Source organism: Pocillopora verrucosa, chromosome 7 (genome assembly GCF_036669915.1).
Source record: "Pocillopora verrucosa isolate sample1 chromosome 7, ASM3666991v2, whole genome shotgun sequence".
Lineage (NCBI taxonomy): Eukaryota > Metazoa > Cnidaria > Anthozoa > Scleractinia > Pocilloporidae > Pocillopora > Pocillopora verrucosa.
Genome location: NC_089318.1, coordinates 12,131,835 through 12,157,817, shown reverse-complemented (window position 1 = coordinate 12,157,817; position 25,983 = coordinate 12,131,835). Strand labels below are relative to the sequence as shown.

At 38.4% G+C, this 25,983-nt stretch overlaps 3 protein-coding genes and 3 pseudogenes across 3 annotated transcripts; 5 read left to right on the top strand and 1 right to left on the bottom strand.

Annotated features, from left to right (window-relative positions):
* The first annotated feature begins 1,843 nt into the window (after positions 1-1,843).
* On the top strand, positions 1,844-6,177 carry LOC136282508 (uncharacterized; annotated as a pseudogene).
* Positions 6,178-6,822: 645 nt separating this feature from the next.
* On the top strand, positions 6,823-7,393 carry LOC131775798 (uncharacterized protein KIAA1958-like; annotated as a pseudogene).
* On the top strand, positions 7,389-8,183 carry LOC131775756 (uncharacterized; annotated as a pseudogene).
* Positions 8,184-8,949: 766 nt separating this feature from the next.
* On the bottom strand, positions 8,950-9,652 carry LOC131775757 (uncharacterized). Its single transcript, XM_066169336.1, has 3 exons — positions 9,623-9,652; positions 9,288-9,534; positions 8,950-9,206 (listed from the first exon to the last, which is right to left on the bottom strand). The coding sequence occupies exons 1-3, from the start codon at positions 9,650-9,652 to the stop codon at positions 8,950-8,952; spliced, it is 534 nt and encodes a 177-aa protein (XP_066025433.1).
* Positions 9,653-14,705: 5,053 nt separating this feature from the next.
* LOC131775797 (uncharacterized) lies at positions 14,706-25,111 on the top strand. The gene is made up of 3 exons (XM_066170149.1): positions 14,706-14,985; positions 15,079-15,359; positions 21,700-25,111. Exons 1-3 carry the CDS (start codon positions 14,872-14,874, stop codon positions 25,109-25,111), a joined length of 3,807 nt encoding a protein of 1,268 aa, XP_066026246.1. The 5' UTR covers positions 14,706-14,871.
* On the top strand, positions 16,958-18,082 carry LOC131789932 (uncharacterized). The gene has a single exon (XM_066169492.1). It carries the CDS (start codon positions 16,958-16,960, stop codon positions 18,080-18,082), a length of 1,125 nt encoding a protein of 374 aa, XP_066025589.1.
* Positions 25,112-25,983: the final 872 nt, after the last annotated feature.

The window sequence follows — 25,983 nt, the reverse complement described above, 5'->3', positions numbered from 1 at the left end:
TTGAGCAAATTCTCGAAGATAAAGAATCTTTTCTTCTTCAGAGGAAGTGGGTAATGTCAGCATCAGTTGAAATTATATTCTTTTAAGCATGACTGATAATTTTGGTTTGGAAAATGAGCCAAAATTGAAAGAAACGACAGTAAACTACTTGGAGTTTAGACATCATCAGTCGATTGAAGATTACAAATGTGATAACAGTGAATTAGTAAATCAAGATGCCAGAATCATATGGGCTTCTCTCATATCTTCTCTTGAAGTTGCCGGGTATGACTGCTTGCCCCACCATTTTTTCCCATTTTTTTTCTCTTAAAACTTTTCCTCTTTTGGCTATTGTTTTATGATTGTCCTCTGGCTGAAAATACACGGCGTCTTTTTTAGATTCTTTCCGTTATTTGATGCGGTAACCTCTGTTGTAACTACTTATGTAGGTTTCTTTAAGCCAACTGCCCATGATCTTAGCAACTCCAGCTAATGAAGTATGAAATTTGTCTAACATGTTTCTTGCACTGCAAAAGTTTGCTCTAAAAGAAGACAAGCTAGAGCTAAAATGTCATGAGTAAAAGTTGACGACAGAGAGAGAATTCAGATTTGATCACGAAGACTGTGGAATACCTCTGTTGTAAGCATGGGAAACGGTTGAGAAACGTAATCCTTCAACAAACTGCAGGAGTTACAAGTTCCACCACATGGTGGCCTTGTGTTGAAGGCAATTATTGTTCATTTCCTCTCTTTTCCCACCACAAAATTTCCGGTTCCCTCATTGATTCAGTTCTCGTACCCAGACTGGCTACTCTCTGGGCAAGCTTGGTTGCTATGCTGATAGTTTACCTGATCAGTTTTCGTTAGACATGGACCTAGGCAAGAATCCAAGCTACAAAAAGTGGAGATTCCATGCTGAAAGCAAGCCCTCATATGTTCAACTCTTTGGTGAAGAAAGAAACTTAAACAAAAACTTGAAAGCTACAATGACCAAGATGAATTGTTCAAGAACAAGGTATTATTTATTTATTCATTTAATGGATTCATACAAGTACAAGTACAGGTGCATAACAATCGGACATAAGTCCCCTACTTGGTTAATACACCCACACCCAGCCCCATAAAAAATATCCCGGAAAGAAATATCCCGAAAAAAGATCCCTTCCCTGATCTGACTAAACTACAATTCAAATAATCTAAATCACACAGAACATTCTAAAGTATACAAATTAACAACTTAACTTAACTGAACTTAACAAGTACAGACAGAAGAAGTATTTACATGATGACACTTAGGACAAATTAATTTAAAAGACAAAAATTGTCACCATCAAAATCAGTCAAAAGTCTAGTAATATAAAACGACTTAAGTTTACTTTTCAAAGAGCTTACAGTGTCTGAATCCTTGATATTTTTAGGTAAACTATTCCACATCAAAGTTATTCTGTTGAAGTATAAGTCTCAAAAGGAAGATGTACAACAGGCATTTAACTTTAAATGCAGCCCTGATGAAGCACGGCGCGTGTTACCCTTTAGAAAAGAAAAATAACAATTAAATTCACAAGTGAAATCTATAAGCCCATGAGGGCACTTAAAAAAAGAAAACTAATTCAAGATATTCTAACCAGTAACTTAGCGGTAATAACTTAAGCTTGATTAAACAAGTCTTATAACATAGGTTACTATTCCTTAAGATAAAGCGAGTAGCTCTCCTTTGTGTGTTTTCAACAAGGATTAAATTGCTGGTCCTTGCTGGTCCTTTTTTGGCTGTGACAACCTCCACATTAATACCATTTAAAACATAGCTGGGAGGAGGACTAAGGCACTCAGGAGGAAAAAGGGACTAAGGAGGAAAAAAAGAAGCATGGAAGATGAACTGTTGTATGAAGATAGTAGAATTACAGTGGGAGAAAGTTTACTTCTCACCATGGCATTTATTATGCGACACAAAATGTCCTTGTGTAACTGTCTAGGTTAGATATTAGTGAAGTTTCTGTCAGATTGTATTTCAGAACCTCGTGCGTCTTTACTAGTCGTCTGTGTGCATGGTCTGTGTTTTTGCGTTTGTGGAGTTTCTTGTGTTTATTGCGAACTTTTTGGATCCTGCATTTATAACTACTCAGGTGTACAGAAGGGACAATCAGTAAGCATCTATTTTTTACCTTTCTTAGTCTCATTTCGTGGGTTTATTTCTAGATTAGTTGTTTTGCCGTTACATGTGTTTGTATTTTTATCACATCCAATCTGCTTTGTTCTTTTGCATTGCATGGACTAGATATTTGTATTTGTATTTTAGTTTGATGGTTTTGAGCATTGGCATATTGTAATTAAGATAAATCATTGGAAATCAACGCGAAGTCCAGTGCTGTTGATCAGTGCTTTGACGGCCTTTATTTTTAATTCTGAACTTGTGGTAATTGTGCCTGGAGTCAGTTACACCTTGGTTGCCTAAAATGATTTCATTAGTCTCCTTGAGTTACATTGTCCTAAGGAGAATAATGCAGTTGTTGCCCTAATCTAAAGTGCCAGGTGTACATGTCTGCTGAGAAACCAAAGGATGGTGATGTTTGTAGGATATGCAGTAAGTCACTATCAGGTAAGTTTTTTTTCATTGAGCTTCCAATAGAAGACCAGCTACAAACTATTATGTTGCATAGGTTCAATTCTACAATGCATGTACATGTAATACATTATGGTTACATGTAAGGATCAGAAACACCCTATCAACAAATCTACTATTGAAAGCTATGTTCAGGACTATACCTCATTAAAAACAGGAACTAAGTTAAGTGATATTACTTTACTGTTATTGAAATGTTGATTGTACGCACAAGGAAAACTTGTATTACATGCATACATACATACACAATGAATGCATGCCTACACACACATGCATACATATATACATGCATACATGCATGCATACATCCATACATACATAAAGTGCCTGCTGTAAGTACAACATAAATTGGTACATTAATCTACCAACCATTTGAACTACCTTGACACCTTTTGCAAGTCTTTAAGGAGAATGTTATGGCTAATATTGACTGAATTGTCATTCACTAGTATACAAGGGATACAGCTACTGTAAATCAATTTCTTGCCTACAGTGTAATTGAGGTGGCTGAGGAACACTGTTTTATCCTACAGGTCCAGGACAACTTGAAAACCTCAGGTATAGATTTCATAGAGAAACTAGTAATGATGGTTCAATTAAAGATGTCTATAATGGCAAGCTTTACAAGATGTTTTCAGGACCTGGTGGTTTCTTGGCAAGAGCAACCAAAACCTCACTCATAGGCAACACTGACGATGTTGTACTCATTCACTCATCAAGTTACGGAGTCTGGCCAGTTTCCTGGTGATCAATGAGCTTTCACCTCTTACTAATTCTCTCACTCTCTTAGTTACACTGTATACTTCACAGGTTGCTAGCAATTCTTATCTAAGTTACTGCATGTAAAAATTAATAAAAAAGACAGGCAAAATGGATATGCTAAGGTGATCCTCTCATGTTTGCTTCAAAGGCTTATCAATGTTCTCATGCAATATGTGATTTGGCAACACATTACCAGTATTCTTCTGCATTGATTTCTAGGTTCAGCAGGACAAATCGCATTTTTGCAGGAATTTGGTTTAGCAAAAGGAAACCACATTTTCCAACATTTTTGCAGCCATTTTTAAGGTCCACCTAAAGTGGCAAACTTAAAACAAAAAATTAAAAAAAAAAGAGAACTAGTAGTTTGATTCTACTGCCTTTCATTTTGCCTCTTGCAAACTGTATCATTCTATGAAAACTTTTTGAGAGTAAGAACTGGTCATTGTATTTACATGACATTTGAGTAGATTGATCTTAAAGGAGTAGTTGTTTTAAAGTTCTTTTCTCCTACCAGAATGGCCAAATTATTCTAGAATATGCTAGCAGTGCTACTTCGAGTAAAAATGGTGCCAGCACAATGGGTGATGGCCTAGATGTGTTGTGACATGGTATTTTTTTTTTAACAGGATCGCAGGTATCAATGGGTAATGAAGATGTGGTCAGTGTGCGAGATATCCTGCTTGATGTAACACTGGACTCAAAGAAGCAATTTAATGGTTACTCTGGGTGTTCCAAGTGTAAAGAGGAAGGGTGTCAGCACGTTGTTGGCATTGGAGAAAAGGCTAGGAACAGGCAGTGCCACATATACCCCAACAACACTTTTTCAGCCAGTGGTCATGCTGAGATCAGAAGGCATGACAAAGTCAAGGAGCAGGCCCTCCAGGTGTTGAGAAGGAAAAAGGATGGTGCCAAATTGGTAGACAAACTGCTGCAAATTGTTTTTGAGCGCAAGACTAATATTCTCCGAGTTGACAGAGTCAGCATTGTTTTTCCTGAAGTTCAAATTTTGTGTAAAAACTGATGATGTGATTACAGTTTGTAAATTCAACAAACCAAGTGTTTAAAAAAGTTATTGGTTGTGATGTAGATCAAGGCCAATTTGCAACTCATCGTTAAGTGTTGAGCTTTTGTTGTACCTTCACTAACCTTAATCCTTCTAAGATAAAAGGGTTTTCTTTCCAACTATAGTTGGAGAGTAAGTGTCAATACTACAATTTTGTTTTTTGTATTCACTGGTTTCTGTCCCATCAGAATTACAACATAGAGGGAGTACTTGGTTTGTGTTGGGGATTTGGAATCCCAATGTTTGATGTCACTTGTGGCACTGCCATTGACTACATGCATTGCGTATGTGAAGGTGTGGTGGAACAATTATTAAATAGCTGGTTTTCCCAAGAGAACAAAGACAAGCTGTACTTCATTGGGAACAAAATAGAGGAAATTGACTCAGAACTCCTTTCCATTCAACCTGTATCTGAGATAACTAGAACTACAAGAAGTATTTATAGCTCCCATTGCAGGCCTATGCTTTACGTAAAACATCTGGGCAATCGCCCATGTGCTTTTGGAAGGAAAATTGTCGCGTTCATGTTGAGATATTTGTTACAGTGAATTATCATTGTTCATAGAAACCCTAAGCTCAAACAGTTGGTGAGTTTTCATTGTATTTGTGTATACACTCGATTGCAAAAATGTTGACACCTTGAAAGCCTAAACTGTGAACGATGAGACCCAATGGCTTTATGGGTATAAGTGTACTAAATTTATTTGCATAACATTCTACTCTCGTGCCACGGTTGATAACCAAAATTAGTTGCATGTGGTCAGTGATGGAAACGGTTCAAGCTTTCCTAAAAGTGTCTAAGCTGGCCAACAAGGGCCAATTTGAGCGATATTCAATCCGATATTTGCCTAATTTCATATCTGTCAATGAACTAAAGCAATATTTACTTGAAAATTATTCAGAAGAATTAAGTCCCGCTTCTAATTGCACGTCGCTAATTATCAGCTACATGGGTGACGGGCGCCGAAAATGTGACATCAAAACAGAAAAACAGTTGGATGACCCTATGGGTGGATCCACACAGTTCCTTCAAATGAAAACAGGGCGAGATAGAAAGAAGGGAAGCCAGTAAAGCAAAGAGGAAGAGAAATTCAGCTATGAATGGAAAACCATATTGCCTGTGTTTCCTGCTTGTTACAAAATTACTCAATGTTTAATGGAAACAATGTCCTCCTTTTTTGTTTTTCATTCAGGCGACACTATCGACAGCAGTGACAGTATGGAAGAGGACGACCATGACTCCTACGAAAACAGACTCGTGCGACTGCGAGAAAAACACGGAGGAACATTAGCGGACTTAAAACTGAAATGTTGGGCAAAAATGTTGGTAAGCTTGGACATAAAAAAAATTTCTTTTGGTAAAATAGAAAAAATTAATCCAATATTTGAATTTGGCTCTTCAAAAACTACATATTTTAAAAGCATGTGCATACATTTGTTATTTTAAATCACAAACTTTGTCCGTCATTGTTCATGGACGAAAAATACAATTGTATGCCTTGACTGTTTTTTTTTATTATTACTACAGGTAAATAAAACTCATCACAGCGAGGATGAAATGCCTCACCTTTCCTTGTTTACCGGGAGGAATAAAGCCAGCTGTTCAACGGTTGACCTACCTTCATCTTCTTCAGCTCAGTCTTCAACGAAAGAAACAACATTAAACTCAATTTCGGGTGCTGAGGAAAAGGTAACTCTCTCACTTGATACTCCACCTTGCGAACAAAGAGCGCGAGTCAATCCTGGAGAGTGATTTTTTTGTCGTTGCAATTGCTGCCATTAATTGCAACAACAAAACTCTGAAACCGGCGTCTTTTCTTTTTTATTACATCCATTTTGAAATCACTGGTGGTCCCTGTGATCTGATTGGCTCTAATTGGTGCGATTTATTCACGAATCGCACCATTTTTTGCTCTAAATCGCATCTTTTTTCCAGCCAATGAGGAAGTTACACTTAAAACAAAATAACCAATCAGATTTCAAGGCTTGTTTAAAGTAACCAATCAAATTGCAGGAAAATGAAAGACAAAGAGTATCATTTCGCAAATTTTGCAACTTTTGTTTCCATAACTCTTATTCCCCCCCCCCAAAAATGGATGAATTTAATTTTTTCCAGTTTTTGAATGATGACAATGAGATCCTTCAGGCTGAAGACCAACATTCCAGGGACTTTCCCACTTTTCGTGTACATTTTGGTGAATATTTTGACGATTTTCTACCCTCTCAAGCTCAAAATCCGCACAATCCCGAGTCCACCGAGTCAGCAACAAACGAAGAAAATCAAAAGCCACCACAAGGGTTAGATGTTTCAAGATTTCCTATCATTTCAAGCGATGAAATACAGGAGTTTAAGTCTGTCGCTTCGAATAAAAATACGTCCCGCTCCACAAAACAATGGATGAATGTTTTCAGAAGCTGGTGTCAATGCCGCCATCTTGAATAGGTCGCCATCAAAACAATGGCGCCCGAAAAACTTGGCAAGGTCTTGAGTAAGTTTTACGCCGAGGTGAAAAAAAAAGGACGGAGATGACTACGAGCCAGAATCCCTTAAAATCATGTAGAGTGCCATTGAACGGTATCTAAAGGAGAAGAACTATCCATTGAGCATCGTGCGATCGAGAAAGTTTCACTCCTCACAAGAAATCCTCAATGCGAAAGTAATTTCCCTACTACAACAAGGAAAGGGAAGGAGACCCAACAAAGCTCAGCCAATCACACCTGAAGAAGAGTCAGCCCTGTGGGAAAAAGGTCAGTTGGGTGATTTTAATGGAAAGGTCTTGACCAATGTCAACTTCAAAAATTTGACAGAACAACTGGGATTTCGTGGTCACCAAGAACACTACGATGCATACGTGGAAGACGTAATTATAAGACAGCAAGAAGATGGAACTGAAGTTGTTGAGTTCAGGGAAGGTCCCACAAAAACACGGAGCGGTGGTCTCACCATCAGGCGAAGAACAACACCACAGGCAATGTTCAGCACCGATGGCGGAAAAAGCGATCCAGTGCGGCTATTCAAGCTTTGGTTGTCCAAGCGACCCGAAGGAATGAAGAACACAGGGCCACTCTATCTTAGCATCATAAATCGTCCTAAATCAGCAGATGTTTGGTACACCAAAGTTCGAATGGGACAAAACACCATCGGCAATTTAATGAAATCCATGGCCTCCTGTCTCAGGACGAATAAGAAGCTGACGAACCACAGCATGAGGAAAACATTGGTATCAAAACTGAAGAAGTCTGGTCAACCGCGCAATGTTATCTGTGAAATAACAGGCCATGCACGTGAATCTTAGTTAGACGACTACGATGAAATAGACGAGAATCACAGGAAAGAACTGTCTCACATTATCAGTGGATATAAAGAAGTGTCAAACGAAAATCAAGCAAACGAAGTCTCCCGCCAAAACACTGCAAATGAAGCCTCAAATCAAGAGATTGCAGTCCAACATAAACGAACACCTCTGGTTCCTATTTATCACGTCCAACAAGAAGGCCAAATGCATCAGGCCATGGGCTCCAATCCTGGTTTTCAGCCGGCTGAATTTTCAGGATTTCCACCACGTTTTCCGTTGCAGTTGCAGTACCGCATGGAAGCCTTCAGTTGTGCTGCTCCCGTTCCATCGCAGAATTACACAGGCTGCACCTTCAATTTCTTCTCTGGAGACAGCCAGAATTCTCCACCGCAACCACAGAAGAAACGAAGAGCTTACATCATTGAGTCAGACGACGAGGACTGAACTTTAACGCTTCACTATTTTTCTGAGTTATTGAGGACTTCTCGAATTTCTTGAATGAAAGTTGTCTTTCTTTTGATACGCTTGACTGAGTTTTTGACACATGACGTCAAAGTCTTTCTGTTTTGCATACAAAATGAGATGTAAAAGTGTTTCCGGTTCCGCTTTTTATTTAAAAACCGGCTCAGTACTGCATCAATAAAATATTCGAATTGACCAAGTCCTGTATTTGGGTGATTTCAAAATGGATGTAATAAAGTGGTAATTGAACCTCGTGTCGTGCAATTTTGGTCTGAAATCATACTTGTGATTTCAAATGGAACTCGCGCTGCGCGCTCGTTCGATTTTGAAATCACGCATATGATTTCAGCCCAAATTGCACTCCACTCAGTTCAATTACCATTATAAATCTTGTGCTCGAGATCCATAAATTTTGAAAGCACACTCATCACCTCTACTTAACAAGAGAAAATTGCACTCCTTACTGATGTAATTTATTTTTCTTCATTTTCCACAGCTACGTTTACAAAGTATGATCTATAACCAGATTGCACAACTGAAGGATCTGTTTGATAAAGAAATCATTAAAAGAGATCAATTTGACAAAGAACGCACAAAATTAGTTAATGAGCTAAATAAAATAAAAGGGAAACGCGAATACAGGAAACTTGTTAAGCCGCGTAGAAAATAAAATTAAAAAAAAATTAATGTGATAATAATGGGCAGCGTGTCGTGCCGTACTCTTCTGTTATTTCTTGTAAAACCACCTTTCAACGATGTACATGTAATTAAAGGTATTCAGAATGACAAATGTAGTTTGCAATGTCTTCATCAGCTATTTGCATAAAGGCTTCAAAAACCATGTTCTCTGGTTCATCACACTGCTCCCAAACCAGGTCGTTTTCTCGTATCCAGCTCTTTTCCAGTGCGATCACTCCTTCACAAGGCATCAGATTCGGACTGTAAGGTGGAAGAAAAATAAGGAGTGCACTGGAAGCGTTTATTGCATCAACAACACGTTGTGAATGATGTATGGCTGCATTATCTGAGAACAACAATGACAAATTAAAAATTGTCTTAAATCTATAATATGGTCTAAAAAATCTTTAAACGATTTATGTCATACCCATTATAACTACGGAGCAAGGATTCACACCATTAAAAGGCATAAGGTTCTGGACAAGCTTCTCGTTAACAAACTGAAGAAAGACATCTCCATTTGTTGCTCCTCTATGAACACCAACTTCAAGCAAGCCTTCAGTGCATACAATTGGGATGGCTGTAATTCGTGGATGCCAATTTGTATGCTTCCTTTTCACTTTGGCACTATAACCTCGGAAACTGTTGCCAAATCCCCTTGTAAGTCGACGATCCTTAAAAAGAATAAAACATACCTCTAATCTTCAAAAACAAAGGGGTGTAAAGACAAGTGAAAATAAGGTTTCCTTGAGTTATACTTACAAATCCACTTTCATCAAGAAAGACAAACATCTCTGCATGTAGGAGACAAGTATCCGCACAAAAATTGATGTTCGCCAATTCGCTTTGTTGTCGAGCAACTTTCTTAAGCTGGAAAAAATAGTTAAACTAGTGTTAGTTTGGGGGGACTTTAGCTTAAACTTGCAGTTGAAGGTCGAGGATAAAATATGCCCTCACTGATCAGACTTCATTTTCGGACAGTATGGTGACAAAATTGATTGGAATAATGGGCAGTTCAGTTACCACCACGGCAACAACAGAGACAAAAGCGCCACTTAAAAAAAACAACTCTCCTTCTTTTAAATTACTTTTTATTTTAATATTTTTCCATTATGCATAATTTGTTTCTTGTTACTGAGGTTTCACTCGAGTTTAAAGTTCATAGGTAGGAAACTGTCATGTCTTCGTGTTCTCCAAAAAAACGTAAATTTGATCATTTTGACGTTGTTGATTGGCAAAGACTGGCGCGTGAAGAAATATGAAAAAAGCACGAGCAGAGGCACTTTTTCCCTGTCAATCCTATCATAGTTAATTGGCCTTTGTCACTTGGCGGCCATGTCGAGTCTCATGGGAATAAAAAGCTTTGTTTTTGCAAAGCAAACCTCTCTCTAAATTCGCGTCTGGCCGAGGCTTGTTGTGCAAAAACAAAGCTATTTATTCTTCTGAGTCAACAAATATCCCCATGTTAAAAGGTCTATAATAATCCTGCTGATAACTGCTTATCCGTTTTCTTGTAACGCCGTTTCTTTGAAAGTATCGGCAAACTGTCGACACTTGAAAACGGTTTCTGAATACAGTCATAATTTCTTACAATCTCAGTCAGTGTCTTCTCTGGGTGCTCTAGCATAGCTTCCATCATCACGAGCTCCTCACGCGGGTGCATTCCAACCAGATCCAAAGGTCTTCCAGTTTTCTTGGCCACAACTTCACCCGTGCGCACAAATTTTTTTTTGAATCTCTTTACTGAGCTTGGTGACATTGCCAGCATACCGGATGTATCCTCAATGTTATAACCAAGGAACACATGAAGCCATACAGCTCTTAAACGTAAATCGTCCGAGTATGCTTTGGGCATACTTTGGGCATGTCCCTCTGAACATTGTGACTTTGAGGTTGAAAAAGAACAAGTAGGATCACTATGAGCTGTAGTTTTATGAAAATTCCATGAACTTCTCATGAAAAACCCATGAAAATCATTTCATGGCCCATGAATACTGCAAAATGAAATTTCATTGGGTTATTTTTGGCCCTGAAATTTCCATGAATTAGGGGAATTTTTTCATGACCCATGAGTTTCTTCAAAGTCTACTTTCATGACCCATTGATTTGCCGTGAAAGTCACCAGAATTAATTTCATGACCCATGAATTTCTTTATAAGCCAATTTTCATGACCCATGAATTTCTTCAAAGTCTACTTTCATGACCCATTGGTTTCCTCAGAAAGTCATCAGAATGAATTTCATGCCCATGAATTGCAATCAAACAGCATTTCCTGGGCTAACAATTCATTTGTTTTGGAAGAACAAAATTAATGGGCCATGAATATTCCCTGAAATCTGTACATGGGTATATATATTGCCCATGAATTTCATTGATGAATTCGTAGTCCATTAAAAGTGGTATTAATGAGTTCATCACAGTTACTGATTTATCAATGAGCTGACTTTCAGGCCCCGTGGAACTGACTTGTTATGAATTTATCCAGTGAGGGAATTTTGGTGTACAGCACGAAATAAAACGGTCAAATGAAAATGTCCCTAAACATCTTAAGTGGCCTGTGTCAATGTAAAAAGTACAGGAAATCACAAATCAATGTCTAAAACAATGGATCTTCAATTTGCTCCTTTGTTGAGACAAATGGGGTTGGAGGCAATGACCCAGATGTTTGATCCTCACTTTGATTTTTTGGCACCTCTTTGCCTTCGCCATGCCTAGACAACTTTGTTGAATTTTTTTTTGCCTCACTGCTGGCTTTGATTGTTAGCCATGATTCTGGAAACCTGTTCAAGGCCTTCTCTTACATTCTTACAGCTGAGGAATCTTCTAGAGCTTTTCTGGTAAGGCACCTGCACAGTACAGATGCTTAAGTTGCACGGCAATAGTACACATTGCATGTACACGAAATGTGGGACAAAACAATGAAAAATCAATCACTTTCTCACCTCAATTTGGAACTTTGAATAGTGTGCATATGTAACCTGAAAAAAATGCCATTTTTACCTCGTTCATAGAGTCACCGGTTATCAGAGTCAGGCCATCTTCTCAGTTGCAATGAACCATTACCTTAATGTATTCATTGACATCGCCATCTGCAACATTGTTGTCTATTTCGTGATTGCTCTCACAGAAATCACTGTTGATGTCAGATCTGGCTTTCTTGGACTCTGATGGCCTGTCTATTGCTACTTGATTCGAATTCCAAACACTGAACAACTTTTGTGCTGCCTTATTTTGTAAGATTACAGACACAAGGACGAGACCTCTTCAGAGTCATTTGGCAATGTCGAACACAATGACCTGTGAGGTCACCATGTGACCGCTGGCCTATGATGACTGCGATGACCTAAGGTGATAGGACACGTGATTTATGAAGAAGTGGCGGCTTTTTTGTACCTCGAGTGGTACTTTCGGTATTAGTGTTTGTGTATCAGTCTCTTTTTTTCCAGATCAACTTAATGGACTGTCTGGAAAGTTTATTCAAAGAAGTTTCCTCAAGATTAGTGTGTCGATGCATTACAACATGAAGGGGTAAGTTCAAGCTTGGTCATCTCACTATGCGTAGACATCGGAGCACGCGCACTAAATACAAGGAAAATCAGTGATATAAAAATAGAGCTAAAACAACATTTGCGGAAAATTGCATACCAACTTTTTTGATTTAAGAAAGTGTAAACTGGATTATCACAATTTTGGAATCCAAAATTAATATTTATGTACAGCTGGTGAAACAAAATAAATTATCAGAGAATTCAGATTTCTGGTCATTTCTTTCATGTGTGTGTGCTTGTACAACAGTACCAAGAAGTTTCACAGAGAGGTTAGTTCTTCAATGTATAATTTAAGTGATTTTGTATGTATTACAGTTGTGGTATATTGCAAGCTATACACTGTAGTGCAGTCTTTGGTACAAGAAAAGTGAAGATTTTTCATTCTAAATTCATGGGGTTTCCAAAGAATTTTCATGGTCCTTGCATATTCCTAACAACCCCATGAAAACCAACTGGCAATTAACTTTCATGTGCCATGAAAATACCATGGAGAGGCCATGAAAATTCAAGGAAATTTTAATTTTTACATATTCACAGGATATTCACAGGTCATGATTTGCTGCAACCCATTAAAAACTAGTGAACTTTGACACCATGAAATTTTTTGGGCGTGAAATTCATGGGTTTCTCAGTACCTTTGAAAAGGCCATGAAATGCCATTTTCATGGGTTTTTCATGGCTTCTAGGTCACTTTACTCAATATTTCATGGGTCGTTAATATGAAAATTTTCACAGGTTTTTCATGGGATTTTTCAGGTCTTTTTCATGGTACTGAGACCATGCAAATGTCATTGATTTAACAATGAAAAACCCGTGAAAAATATGTGAATTTACAATGAATTGTTTCACAAGATTTTCATAGGTTTTTATTTCATAGTGGATTTAAAGAAAAGTTTTTGTTTTTGTTTTTAGATTTTTTAATATATGATGGATGTTTTTTTATCTTCAAATAAGATTTTCCATGATAATTCCCTAGAGCTAGGTTGAACTCGGAAATAGTTAAGGATAGGATTAGGAAGTAACAGATTGTAGTCGATAGAATGTACTCATTAGACTGAAATAACTATGTGAAATGAGACCTATAACAGATTTTAATTTAATTAAGTTTACACTATATTGTAGGAAAAGAATCAAATAAAGTTACTTGCATTATTTATTTAAAAAAGTTATAATTGTTGTTGTTGTATACTATGCAGAGATGTTCTTGTAACATGCTAAGTAGTTTAGAGGAATATCATTATTATTATTATTATTATTTTGTGCTAAGCAGAGATGTTCTTGTAACATGCCGAGTAGTTTAGGGGAATATCATTATTATTACAGTTATTATTATTATTATTATTATTATTATTATTATTATTTTAAACTATGTAGAGATGTTCTTGTAACATGCTAAGTAGTTTAGGGGAATATCATTATTATTAGTTATTTTTATTATTATCATAATTAATATTTTATACTATGAAGAGATGTTCTTGTAACATGCCAAGTAGTTTAGGGGAATATCATAATTATTATTATCATCACTATTATCACTAATAATTACTATTTCTATAATGTTATGTGTCCTTTGATGACCAGTTTTTGTGTGGGATTTCCCACACTTTGTCCAGGCCCGCGAAATTTATTTCTTTATTTATTTGTCCACGAGAGAGAAGTGCTTGTCACGTGGTTTCTATCTGAGCCGTGAAGACTGGATTCCAGTAGATGTTTTTTTCACTGTGTATTGTACGGCGGCCATTTTTCTTCTCAGATTTTGGGTTTTGGAGAACTTATACGGAATTTCATAATTGTTTCCTGGAGATTTTTGTTTCCAAGGTAAGGATAATTCATTTTCTATTTTCACGCGTTCTTTGCGTGCTTTAACTTTTCAATTATGTTGTGGGAGCTTCACGATTAACCTCTCACGAAAGGCGATTACATTCGTGCACCTGGTTTGTGTTCTTTCTTTCATAATCTGAGGCGTTTATTTCGTTATTTCTTCAGGTGTTTATAACAGCAGATTTTTTCACGCAAGCCAACACGCTGAAACACGGCTTGTGTTCAGTGCAGGTTGCACAGGAGCTTTTACGCTTTCACAAGCCAACATTTATCAGCTTGGACCGTTGGTGCGGGTTGTGCCAGATTGAAAGGAGTCATTGTACTCTCGCAAGCCAACATTTTTCGGCTTGAATATATTTGTGCGGGTTGTACTTCAAAGAGTCTCAGAGTGTCTCAAAGTGTCTCAAAGTGTCTCAAAGTGTCTCAAAGTGTCTCAAAGTGTCTCAAAGTGTCTCAAAGTGTCTCAAAGTGTCTCAAAGTGTCTCAAAGTGTCTCAAAGTGTCTCACGAGTGTCTCAAAGTGTCACATACTGAAAGAAACTATTGTTTGCCTAGAACTGTCAAGAGCGTTATTTATTTTAATAAACTGAGTTTCTAGTTTATTGGATTGTTGTTGTTGCTCGCTCAAGAACACAAGTAAATATGGGGATCTCTATTGAACATTTCCGTTCAAGGATTGGATCTCATGACAATTTCGTGAAAACAAAGGATGCCTCATCGCGCTTTAAGGATCGGTTTTGGAATATAATGCTAATGACGTTTTATTTAAATGTATTTTATTTGCCGACACTGAAACAAGTTGTTATGCAATACAAAATGTTGAATCAAGTGATGTTTTGGTTTACACAAATGATGTGCTACAATGTTTATATTCCATTGCTTATAAGACAAGCAAATGATGTTGAGGAAAATCCTGGCCCTACGATATTTGATATCATTGACCCAATGATAACAGTGTCTGCAGACTACAGTCAAGGAAATGAAGCACTCTTTGGTGAAAATGCTGGTAAGCAATGTGTAGCAATGTCACTTACTGCTATTATTTATCATCAAGTAGAACATATCAATGAATGGACTTCTTCCACTTTGAATAATATTTTGACCATTGGAAATAATCTATATGTTTCTATGCGATATTCCGTGCAAACAAATGATTATTTGCTGTTAACTGATGTTCCATGTGCTGTTTCACTTTACAACAACTTTACTTCTATCCCTCACCATTCGAACGTCAAGTGCTCAAGAAATTTTTTCCTCTCTTCGATAACACAGTCCAAAGTTTCAGGCAAGTTGAAAATTTCTGTATTCTCTATCTTGCTATTATTTTGTTGGTGTTCAATTTCATTGAATATCTCAAACCTCGCATTTAACATATCCTGTGCATGGCACCAACACGTGTACTTATCCTCGGTCACTCCTTTATCCATCGTTTGTTTAGTTTTCTTGTTGCTCATTTCGGTTGCGATTTCCTAGAGAATTTTAACTTGGGCGACGACCTTATTTTCAAATGGCATGGGATAGGGGGAAGGACAGTACCAAAAACTCGGCAACTTGACCTCGGAGTCGTAAGATCATTTGCTCCCGATATTGTCATTTTGCAGCTTGGCACGAACGATCTAACGGCGTTATCTGCCGTAGAAACGGGGTCCGCTATAGAGGATCTCGTTCGTTTGTTATACGATTCTTATAGCGTTAAAAGAATTTGTGTTTGTCAAACCATTTATCGCGAGAACGCGCCTCTGTTTAATAACAAAGCAAACACTTTATACAAATACCTTAGAGTGGTTTTGGAACCTATTCCATATACTTTTTACTGGAAACACAGGGATTTTTGGAACAGCAAATCTCGTTTCCTTCACCGTGATGGTGTCCACCTTAATAATTTAGGTCATTTTAAACTCTACCGCAGTTTGAGGGGAGCCATTTTAGGATGCTGGAGAGCTTTATCGGAAGCTTCGTGATCTGCCAGTTATTGTGTAAGCTTCTACTGCAGGACATTGCATTTTTTAAATGTTTTATCGGCGGTTTCCTACCCCGCATTTTATTTGAGAAGCAGCGTATTTCTTTCGATGTTTATTGCCAGTTCACATTTTTTGTTTTGAACCAGGCCTATGTCATATATGTTTTTGCCTTGCCTCTTATGTTATTTTTGGAAATTTTTTCCTCTTGGCAGGCTTGTTTTTGTTGGTGCAGTGGACCACATATGTTATTTACGATCTTGATATCCTTTTGGCCTTGGTATTTCTTTTACGCTGTGCTTTCACTTTACCATTTGAGTGTACAACCCTTTCTGACCATCCCCTAATTTAGGGGAAAGTGTCCAATGCACTCGGTACTGTAATAAAGCGTTAGCTTATTGTTCTGTATTGTGCAGTTTCAGCACACTTGTTTGTTGAACTTGGCATTTTTTGTGGCTACCTGCTCTCTCACTTTTTTGATTTGCTATGATCTTTTTAATTCACGTATGTACAACATCCATACTTGTAATGGTTTACAACTGATACCTTTGCTGTTCGTCTGAACACAGCCGGATTTCCATATCTTATACTCGCATCTTAGGCGTGGCCCCTCTCAGGCTATCGGTTTTTTACCAGACAACAATAGACAATAGAGTTGTCAGCACTGTCTGTAGCTATGTGCTTTATTAATTTTTGCCATAACACGGTAGATTTCGAGATTTTTTCTTATTGTCATATGCTCCCATTTTTGTACATTCCCTTTGTCAGTTATGCCTCCTAGAAAACGTTCTGCCGTTGTGAATGACCGTCCTAAACGGACCAAACGAACAAAGAAAACCAGCCCATCCGAGATAAGTGAAGTAACACCTCCACTTCCAGCTATGAGTTCCACAGCTAGCCATTCCAAGAATGTCAAGAACAGCTCCTTGGATGTCGGCGCTCTATCATGCACCATTTCTGCCGCCGTTTCCGAAGCCCTTCAGGCTGCATTTCCTGGGGATAACATAGCTGCCATTTTAAAGAACAGTGTTCCTGACAGCTCCAATCCTGTCTCCCCTTCCGTGGACGACAAAGTGCGCGCCATCACCAGGGACAATAGTTTCTCAGGTATCGGGGGCGTTCCTGCTAAAGCGGGTTTGGGTGAACCACAACCCCAGCAGACTTTTACTAGTATTGCGGTGGGTCTTCCCGCCCGGGTTAGTGCTAAACTTAAAGCCAAAATATGGGCAAACGAATATGTAGACTTTGGGGCATTGCTTTCTTCCTCCCCTCAAAATGAAGGCAAAAATTCGTTATCTATGACGCCTTCTGCTGGGCCGCAACGCTCGCCACAGTTCACGCTCGAGCCCTCACAATCCAACAAAAGGATTACTTCGATACATCAATGGGCTTCGGCATTTCATATTTTTGTCTCAGTCTATGCAGAGCGCTTCTCTAGCGAAACTCCAAGTTTAATGAAATATTGCGAAGTTGTACGAGATTTGGCTTATAAATCAGGCGATTGGTTTTGGTATGACAAACAATTTCGTTATCTCAGACAATCGAACCCAGCACTTTACCCATGGGACCAAATACACTGGGAATTATGGCTAAGAGCTGCCAATAGTTTTCATAGGCCACAGTCGTTCACAAACAAATTTCAGACTCAAACTTGTCAACGCTTTCGACCTCCCCCTTTTCCAAAGGGAACTTACTGGGCCTTTCAAGCCGGGAAGCATTGCTCTGGCTGCCAATATGACCACTCCTGCTTTAAATGTGGAGCAAAACTCCCAGGCAGTCAATGTGCCATTCAAGCAATCACACCCCATTTCGGAGGTAAGGGTAAAGGAGGCCCGACTCAAGCACTGGGTTCTACACAGTCCCCCGGTTACCCTGGTAAAAGTGGATCGTCTTAAATTTTTTCTGCACGGCTATGACTCTGCGTTAGCTTCGTATCTTATTGATGGTTTTTGTTTTGGTTTTCGAGTTCATTTTGTTGGTGAACGGCTGTCTTACAAATCTCCTAATCTTAAAAGCGCTATAGATCAACCTGATTTAGTTAAAGCCAAGTTAAGTAGAGAATGCGCGGCTGGGAGAATTGTTGGTCCTTTTACAACCCCGCCCTTTCCTAATTTTCGTACATCCCCTTTAGGCATTGTACCCAAAAAAGATCCGTCCGAATGTCGTCTCATTCACCACTTATCTTACCCCGAGGGTGCTTCGGTCAACGACTTCATTCCTGACATTTACTCCACAGTGAAATATGCGTCTGTCGGTGATGCATCCAAGTCGATTAAGCGATTAGGGCGGGGTTGTTTCATGGCCAAAACAGATGTTAAGTCTGCATTTCGCATAATTCCTATTCACCCTGCTGATTATTCCCTGTTAGGTTTGAAGTGGGAAAACTTGTATTATTTTGATAGGACTTTGCCGATGGGATTGAGTTCGAGCTGTGCTATATTTGAAGCTGTATCGACGGCACTTGAGTGGATTTCTATCCACCATCTCGGAGCTAAGTCCGTTTTACACATTTTAGACGATTTTCTCTTCATTGCGCTGACCAAAGCCCAATGCACACGCGACTTGTCGAATTTTGTTTCTTTGTGCGAATATATTGGCGTTCCTCTCGCCCCCAAGAAAACAGTAGGTCCGGATTCAGTTTTGCAGTTTGCAGGAATAATTTTAGACTCCGTTCGCATGGAGGCGCGACTTCCAGACGATAAGCTGGCTAAATGTTGCCAGTTATTGACTGTTTTTCTCGCTCGTAGATCTGTTTGCTTAAAAGAGCTTCAATCACTCATAGGCTTACTCCATTTCACATGTCTCGTCGTTGTACCCGGTCGGGCGTTTTTGCGTCGCTTAATCGATCTTACGAAAGGCGTTCGCAAGCCCCATCATCATATTCGTCTTTCAAAAGGCGCAAAGCTGGACATCGCAATTTGGCTTAGATTTTTAACAGATTTTAATGGCAAATCGTTTTTTCTTGATGACGCCTGGGAGACGTCAGACATGCTTAAACTTTATACCGACTCCGCTGGTTCCATCGGGTTTGGAGCTGTGTTTGGCAATCGTTGGTTGCATGGTCTTTGGCTGGCCTCTTGGAAGACCTACAATATTGCTGTATTAGAGCTTTTTCCAATCGTCATTGCAATTCACATTTGGGGTTCATTGATGGTTGATAAGTGTGTATTGTTTTTTAGCGACAACGCCGCCGTTGTTGACATTATTAATAAGCAGACATCTAAGGACGCCTATATTATGGTTCTCCTTAAGGATTTAGTTTTAAGCTGCCTTACGCACAATATTCTGTTTCAAGCTCGCCATATTCCGGGGTTGATCAATTCTCGTGCCGACTATCTTTCACGTTTCCAGGTTGTGAAGTTCAAAGAATTATCACCGGAAGCAGACGACTTCCCCACTCCAGTTCCTGAGAACCTGATGCCGGAGAGTTGGTTTCTAATTTAAGAGGCCTCTTAGGGAGTGCATTGACAGATAGCTCCAGGCGTCAATATCAACGCACTTGGGCTGTTTTTCGCCAATTTTATTGTCATTTTTATGGGTCTGAAAATCCCATTTTACCTTTAGTTCCAAATTGTATTCCACTTTTCATTTCTTACCTCTCTTTTCGGAAGATGGCACACTCTACAATAACCTCCTACCTTTCGGCTATTTCTTATGTACACAAATTAAAGGGCTTACGTAACCCCACCAAATCTTTCTTAATTCAAAAGTTGTTGACAGCATTAAGTCGGCAACGAGCTGCAGACGTTCGTCTTCCCGTGACGAAGCCTGTGTTTCATCAACTTGTTCGGTCTCTGGATTTCACCAACTCTTCGGCATGGCAACATTCTCTTTTTGGGACAATATTTTTAGTCGCTTTCTATGGTCTATTTCGCATTGGCGAACTTGTCGTCAAGAGCACGCATTTGGGCTCATCAGTTGTTCAATATCACAGCTTGACCTTTTTAACTTGTAACGGCCTGCCCCATATTGCGAAAATTAGCATTTCCGAATACAAACACAACCCTTCCAAAAGGCCATTTAACATTTTGCTTGCTCGAGAAGACATTCCTTCTCTCTGCCCAGTTACTGCTCTCTTGCAGTATACTAGGCTTCGCGGCGATCGGTCAGGTCCACTTTTCTGTAACGCTGATTTTTCGCCTGTGTCTTTACATCAATTCAACACAGAACTTCAGAGGTGTTTAACGTACTGTGGTCTCGATCTTAGCCGCTATAAAAGCCATAGTTTTCGCATTGGTGGCGCCTTTCATGCTGCCGACAATGGTTTTTCTGATGCCCAAATTCATGCGCTTGGCCGCTGGAAATCGGATGCATTTAAAGTTTATTTACGTTCCGAAATTCTTACTACTAATTGATAGACCATTACAGTCTTGGGCGCCACTTCATTCAGTCAAGGGCTGCGAAGTTGTTGTCATGCCGGTTTTTCAAGTGGCTGCTTTTTTGCAGGCTTTCTGCCGTTACATTACATGTTTTAGTGTTTTTTGCCCACTTCTTCTTTACCACTTCAGGTAATTCGTGTTACTTATCTCGATGAGTTGAATGCTTTCCAGGGGGTTCAGACAAGTGGCTGCCGTTTTTGGATTGCATTCTCTCTTTGATTTTAGTCACATGGGACTGTTCAGACATGGGCTGCAGTCTACATGGATTTTTGTGTAGAGTTGCTTTCCCTCCATTACGTGAGCTTTGCATTTTTATTCTTTCTTTCATTTGTATTTGTCGTGTCTGTTCGTTTTTGTGGAGCTTCAGCCACAGTTTGTGGCTTGTGGCATTTTTTGTCGCCCCACGTTGACATTATCGGTTGATAAGTTCAGATATTCCGCTCTTTGTTATCACTTAGTTATAATTGATTTAATTAAAACTGCCACAGTTTGTGGCCAAATTGTTCCAAATCATCTGTTGTGTTTATTCTAGCATTTTCTTCATGTTGGGACATCTTTTTCGGGCAGAGCTCACGTAAAGGGACGTTTTTCTTCGAAACATGCATCGATATAAAGACAAACATTATGTCTAGACATAATGTTTTTTATGTCGGGGCATGTTTATATGATAACCCGTTGGGAGGTTTGTACCAGGTACGTACAGTAACCAATCGGTAGGAAGGGCGGAGTTTGCTATGTTATAACCAGGAGAAATTCCTTGATTCGCCCTTCTATCCCTCGCCATTCGAACGTCAAGTGCTCAAGAAATTTTTTCCCTCCACCACCCCTATCACCTTCCAACGGGTTCTCAATATTTCTTTAATTATCCAATTTATCATTAGCCTTATCCATTGTGTTTCGTGGTGGCGTTTTTTGTCGCCCCACGTTGACATTATCGGTTGATAAGTTCAGATATTCCGCTCTTTGTTATCACTTAGTTATAATTGATTTAATTAAAACTGCCACAGTTTGTGGCCAAATTGTTCCAAATCATCTGTTGTGTTTATTCTAGCATTTTCTTCATGTTGGGACATCTTTTTTCGGGCAGAGCTCACGTAAAGGGACGTTTTTCTTCGAAACATGCATCGATATAAAAGATATTCCGTGCAAACAAATGATTATTTGCTGTTAACTGATGTTCCATGTGCTGTTTCACTTTACAACAAAGTGTATACATTGCAATACAGTGAGTCATTAACTGGAAGTTTGTTCATGACATCAAATAATGGCCCATACATGTCTCTTCAAAATTCACTGATGGAAGTATTTTCAAATTCTGGACTAAACTACCATTGTTGTTTGTTAACTGTTGGAAACAATACTGTTGCAGTGTTTAAAAATTCTGAACAAAGCTTTAAGATTTTTGACACTCACTCAAAAGATTTTTATGGCATGCCCCATTCATTTGGGAAATGTAATTTGCTGAGCATTGAAGGCCTTAAAAACATTGTGTCATATTTGCAAATGTCTTGCTCAGAAGTAGGGGTTGTTCCTTTTGAAATCAAAGGTGTTTTAATCAGTGATTGTCAACTTGATTTGAAAAGTGTTCAAAACAGCCAGAAGAATGAAGAGTCACGTTCAAGTGACAAAAATAATCCAAAAAAGCTTGTTAACAGAAAGCGAAAGTGTTCAAGTGAAATAGCAGACATAAGGGAAAAACGGTTGATTGCCCAACGTGAATATGAGAAAAAGAGAAAGGCAAATGAAAGTGAAGAATCTAGGCAAAAGAGGTTGGCACAACAGCGCAAAAATAAGAGAAAGAGTCGTGCAAGTGAATCTGTTAAATCTAGACAAAAAAGACTGGCTAGTCAATCTCTATATCAAAAAGAAAAAATTGCAAATGAATCTGTTGAGTGTAGACAACACAGACTGGCAAATCAACGTCAGTATGAGAAAGAAAAAAATGCAAATGAATCCGTTGAATGTAGACAACAGAGACTGGCAAATCAACGTCAGTATGATAAAGAAAGAAAAGCAAATGAATCTGTCAAATGTAGACAACAGAGACTGGCAAATCAACGTCAGTATGAGAAAGAAAAAATTGCAAATGAATCTGTCAAATGTAGACAACAGAGACTGGCAAATCAACGTCAGTATGAGAAAGAAAAAATTGCAAATGCATCTGTTGAATGTAGGCAAAAGAGATTGCAAACACATCAAGAGTATAGAAAAAATATTTCCAATAGTTTAACCATTGCTAATGAAATCCGAAAATTTCATGTAGCTGTTTCTAGAGGTCCACTGTACATTTGTTCTTGCTGTGACCAATTGTGGTATAAACACAGTGTTGTTAAGGCTGAAAGGCTGAGAGTTTCCAATCCTAATGCAGGAAAATATTTGCTGAGTAAAAAAAGTGTCAATGACATTGAGTGGATTTGTCAGTCTTGTGATAAAAATCTGAAGAAAAACAAAATACCACCTTGTGCAGCTATGAATGGAATGACCTTTCCAGTGAAACCAGACTTTTTTGATTTAAACAAGTTAGAGTGCAGACTTCTAGCACCTAGATTAGCTTTCCAAAAGCTTATGCAAGCCCCAAGAGGAAATCAGTTGAAAATAAAAGGAAATGTTGTGAACATACCAGCAGATGTTAACAATACTGTTAATGAGTTACCTGAGGAAAGTGGCACAATAAAAGTTCAGTTAAAGAGACGATTACAGTATAAGAGTTCTGCACTGTCCTTAAATGTAAGACTGTATAAAATCTTACAAGCAGAAAACTGGCTGGCTACTAACAGTAATCTTTATAGGGAACAAGGAATATCTTTTAGTAAAGACAAGATGGCAAATTGTAACATATACTTGCAAAATGAAACTGAGAGTGAAGATGCTTCTCAAGCCAGCTGCAATGAACAAATAAGTGATACATGTAATGCTATCAAAAAGACTGCAGGCCAAGAAACCAGTGAATTTCATGATGACTGGACTGAAGAGGATGCAGAAATACCTTCAGGAGTAACCGACACTATGTTAACTGCAACTGACTTTCTTGATGACAATGAACGACAACAAATTTACAACATTGCCCCTGGGGAAGGAAGTGTACCTTTGAGTATATTTAGGGACAAATATTCTGAAGAGTTAGCCTATCCAGGAATATTTCTAGGTCAAAAGAGGCCAGAAAATGAACAGAGACTAGTTGATGTTCATTACAGTCATATTTGCAAATCAGAATTACGGAGGTCAGATAGACCAGCTGCAATGTCTACAGAGAATATATTTTTTAAAACTAAAAAATTACAAATGAAGATTCTGCTAGGAAAATCTCAAATAGCACTACGAAAATGTAAAGGCAATAATAGATTTCTTACAGCTGGTCAGTTAAAGCAACCAGGCACCTTGGAAAGATTAGTTCATCTTGATGAAGGCTACAGATTCTTAAGAGCACTTCGTGGCTCCCCTCCTTATTTCGAGAAAGCAAAAAAAGATATCTTTGCAATGATCAGACAACTAGGGCCTGCTACTTTATTTTGTAGTTTTTCGTCAGCTGAAACACAGTGGATACATCTTCTTAGAATTCTTGGCAAGCTTGTTGATGATAAAGAATATTCAGATATCGAACTTGAGAATTTGAACTGGGAAGAAAAGTGTAGAATAATTCAGAGTGATCCAGTGACTTGTGCTCGACGTTTTGATTATCAGTTCAATCAATTTTTGAGGCATTTTTTAATGAGCAGTGCTGCTCCCCTAGGGAAAATAGCAGACTGGTTTTACAGAGTGGAATATCAACAGAGAGGCTCTCCTCACATCCACATGTTAATTTGGCTTGAAGATGCACCAGTGTATAGATGCAATAATGACAGTGATGTCACAACATTTATTGATAAAATAATAACTTGTAAAAAACCAGATAATGATCCAGAATTAGTGCTTCTTGTCAATAGACAGATGCATAGGCACTGCCAAACTTGTCGTAAGAAGTCAAAGGCAGAATGCAGGTTCAATTTTCCACAACCACCTATGAAGTCAACAACCATTTTGCATCCTCTTGGTGATGATGTATCTGAAACTGAGGTTAGAAAACACAAAGACACTTGGAAAAACATCAGCAAACATTTAAATGACATGAAAGAAGGTGAAGACATCACATTTCACCAATTGCTGATTTATCTCAATGTCACAGAACAAAACTACTACCTTGCTATTCAATCAAGTCTCAATTCTCCCACCATATTTTTGAGAAGAAATCCAAATGAACTAAGAGTGAACAATTATAACAGTGCCTGTCTAAAGGCATGGAGGGCAAATATGGATATACAATTTGTGCTAGATGTTTATGCTTGTGCAGCATATATCGTGTCATATATTTCAAAATCTCAAAAAGGAATGAGTCAGCTCTTACGAAGAGCATGTGATGAAGCCAGAGCAGGAAATTCCAGTATAAAGCAACAAGTAAGAGACATTGGCAACCAATTTTTAAATAGTGTTGAAATAAGTGCTCAGGAAGCAGTTTACATAGTTCTTCAGCTACCAATGAGAAAAAGTTCCAGACGTGATTTTTATTAACACCACACCTCCTGAGGAAAGAGTGCAACTCTTGAAACCAATGAATGAAATAGAAGAAATGGATGATGACTCAGAAGAAGTTCACTGTAGTGGTCTGTTAAACAGGTATAAACAAAGACCTGCCAGTTTTGAGAATATTTCACTAGCTGATTGGGCCGCATTGTATGATTCTTGTCAAAAACCTTTCATGAAAAAATCCAAAAGTACTGATTTGGATAATCTCCCACTGGAGACAATAGATGATGATGAAAACAATGATGATGAGCTCTTTGACTGTGCCAAAGAAAGCACACAGGTTGGAAAACCAGGAAATCCAAAACAGCATTTAAAACCCAGAATAATTAGGAGTGTGTGGTTCAATGTAAAATCTCAATCAGAAAAACACTACTGTGAACTTATTATGCTTTTTACTTCATGGCGAAATGAAGAAACTGATTTAATGGGGAACAGTTCTTCATATCAAGAGTATTACCTTCTTTTGAAAGAACAGATAGATAAACAAATGATGCAGTATGCTGTCTGTAGTGAAGATTTAAATGAGATTGAACAAGATTTACACAACACAGATTATAATGATGAGCAGTTTGATCCCATAGCACCAAACACACAAAATGTTGAATTGCAAGATGAAGCTGAGGGTACCGAAGATTTACATCCTGATTTTAGTGAAAACTATGACCTCTCTGATGATCTTGGCATTCCATCAACATCGCTGAATGGTGAACCACTGATATTGAATGAATTACCAGATTGTGATTTTCGTCAAATGATCCAGACACTCAATAAAGAGCAAAAATAATTTTTTTATCACATTTTACATCAGATTAAAACCTCAGAAACCCCTTTCTACTGCTTCCTCAGTGGAGGGGCTG

Bases quoted from the DNA above. Each gene is read 5' to 3' on its own strand.
- LOC131775757 (XM_066169336.1), bottom strand. From the start codon at position 9,652: ATGTTTGTCTTTCTTGATGAAAGTGGATTT. The intron at 9,535-9,622 runs GTAAGTATAACT...ATTCTTTTTAAG, and splicing joins TTCTTGATGAAAGTGGATTT to GATCGTCGACTTACAAGGGG. The intron at 9,207-9,287 runs GTATGACATAAA...TGTTGTTCTCAG, and splicing joins TTGCTCCGTAGTTATAATGG to ATAATGCAGCCATACATCAT.
- LOC131775797 (XM_066170149.1), top strand. From the start codon at position 14,872: ATGGGGATCTCTATTGAACATTTCCGTTCAAGGATTGGATCTCATGAC. The intron at 14,986-15,078 runs ACGTTTTATTTA...TGGTTTACACAA, and splicing joins TTTGGAATATAATGCTAATG to ATGATGTGCTACAATGTTTA. The intron at 15,360-21,699 runs GCGATATTCCGT...GCATCGATATAA, and splicing joins AATAATCTATATGTTTCTAT to AAGATATTCCGTGCAAACAA.
- LOC131789932 (XM_066169492.1), top strand. From the start codon at position 16,958: ATGCCTCCTAGAAAACGTTCTGCCGTTGTGAATGACCGTCCTAAACGG.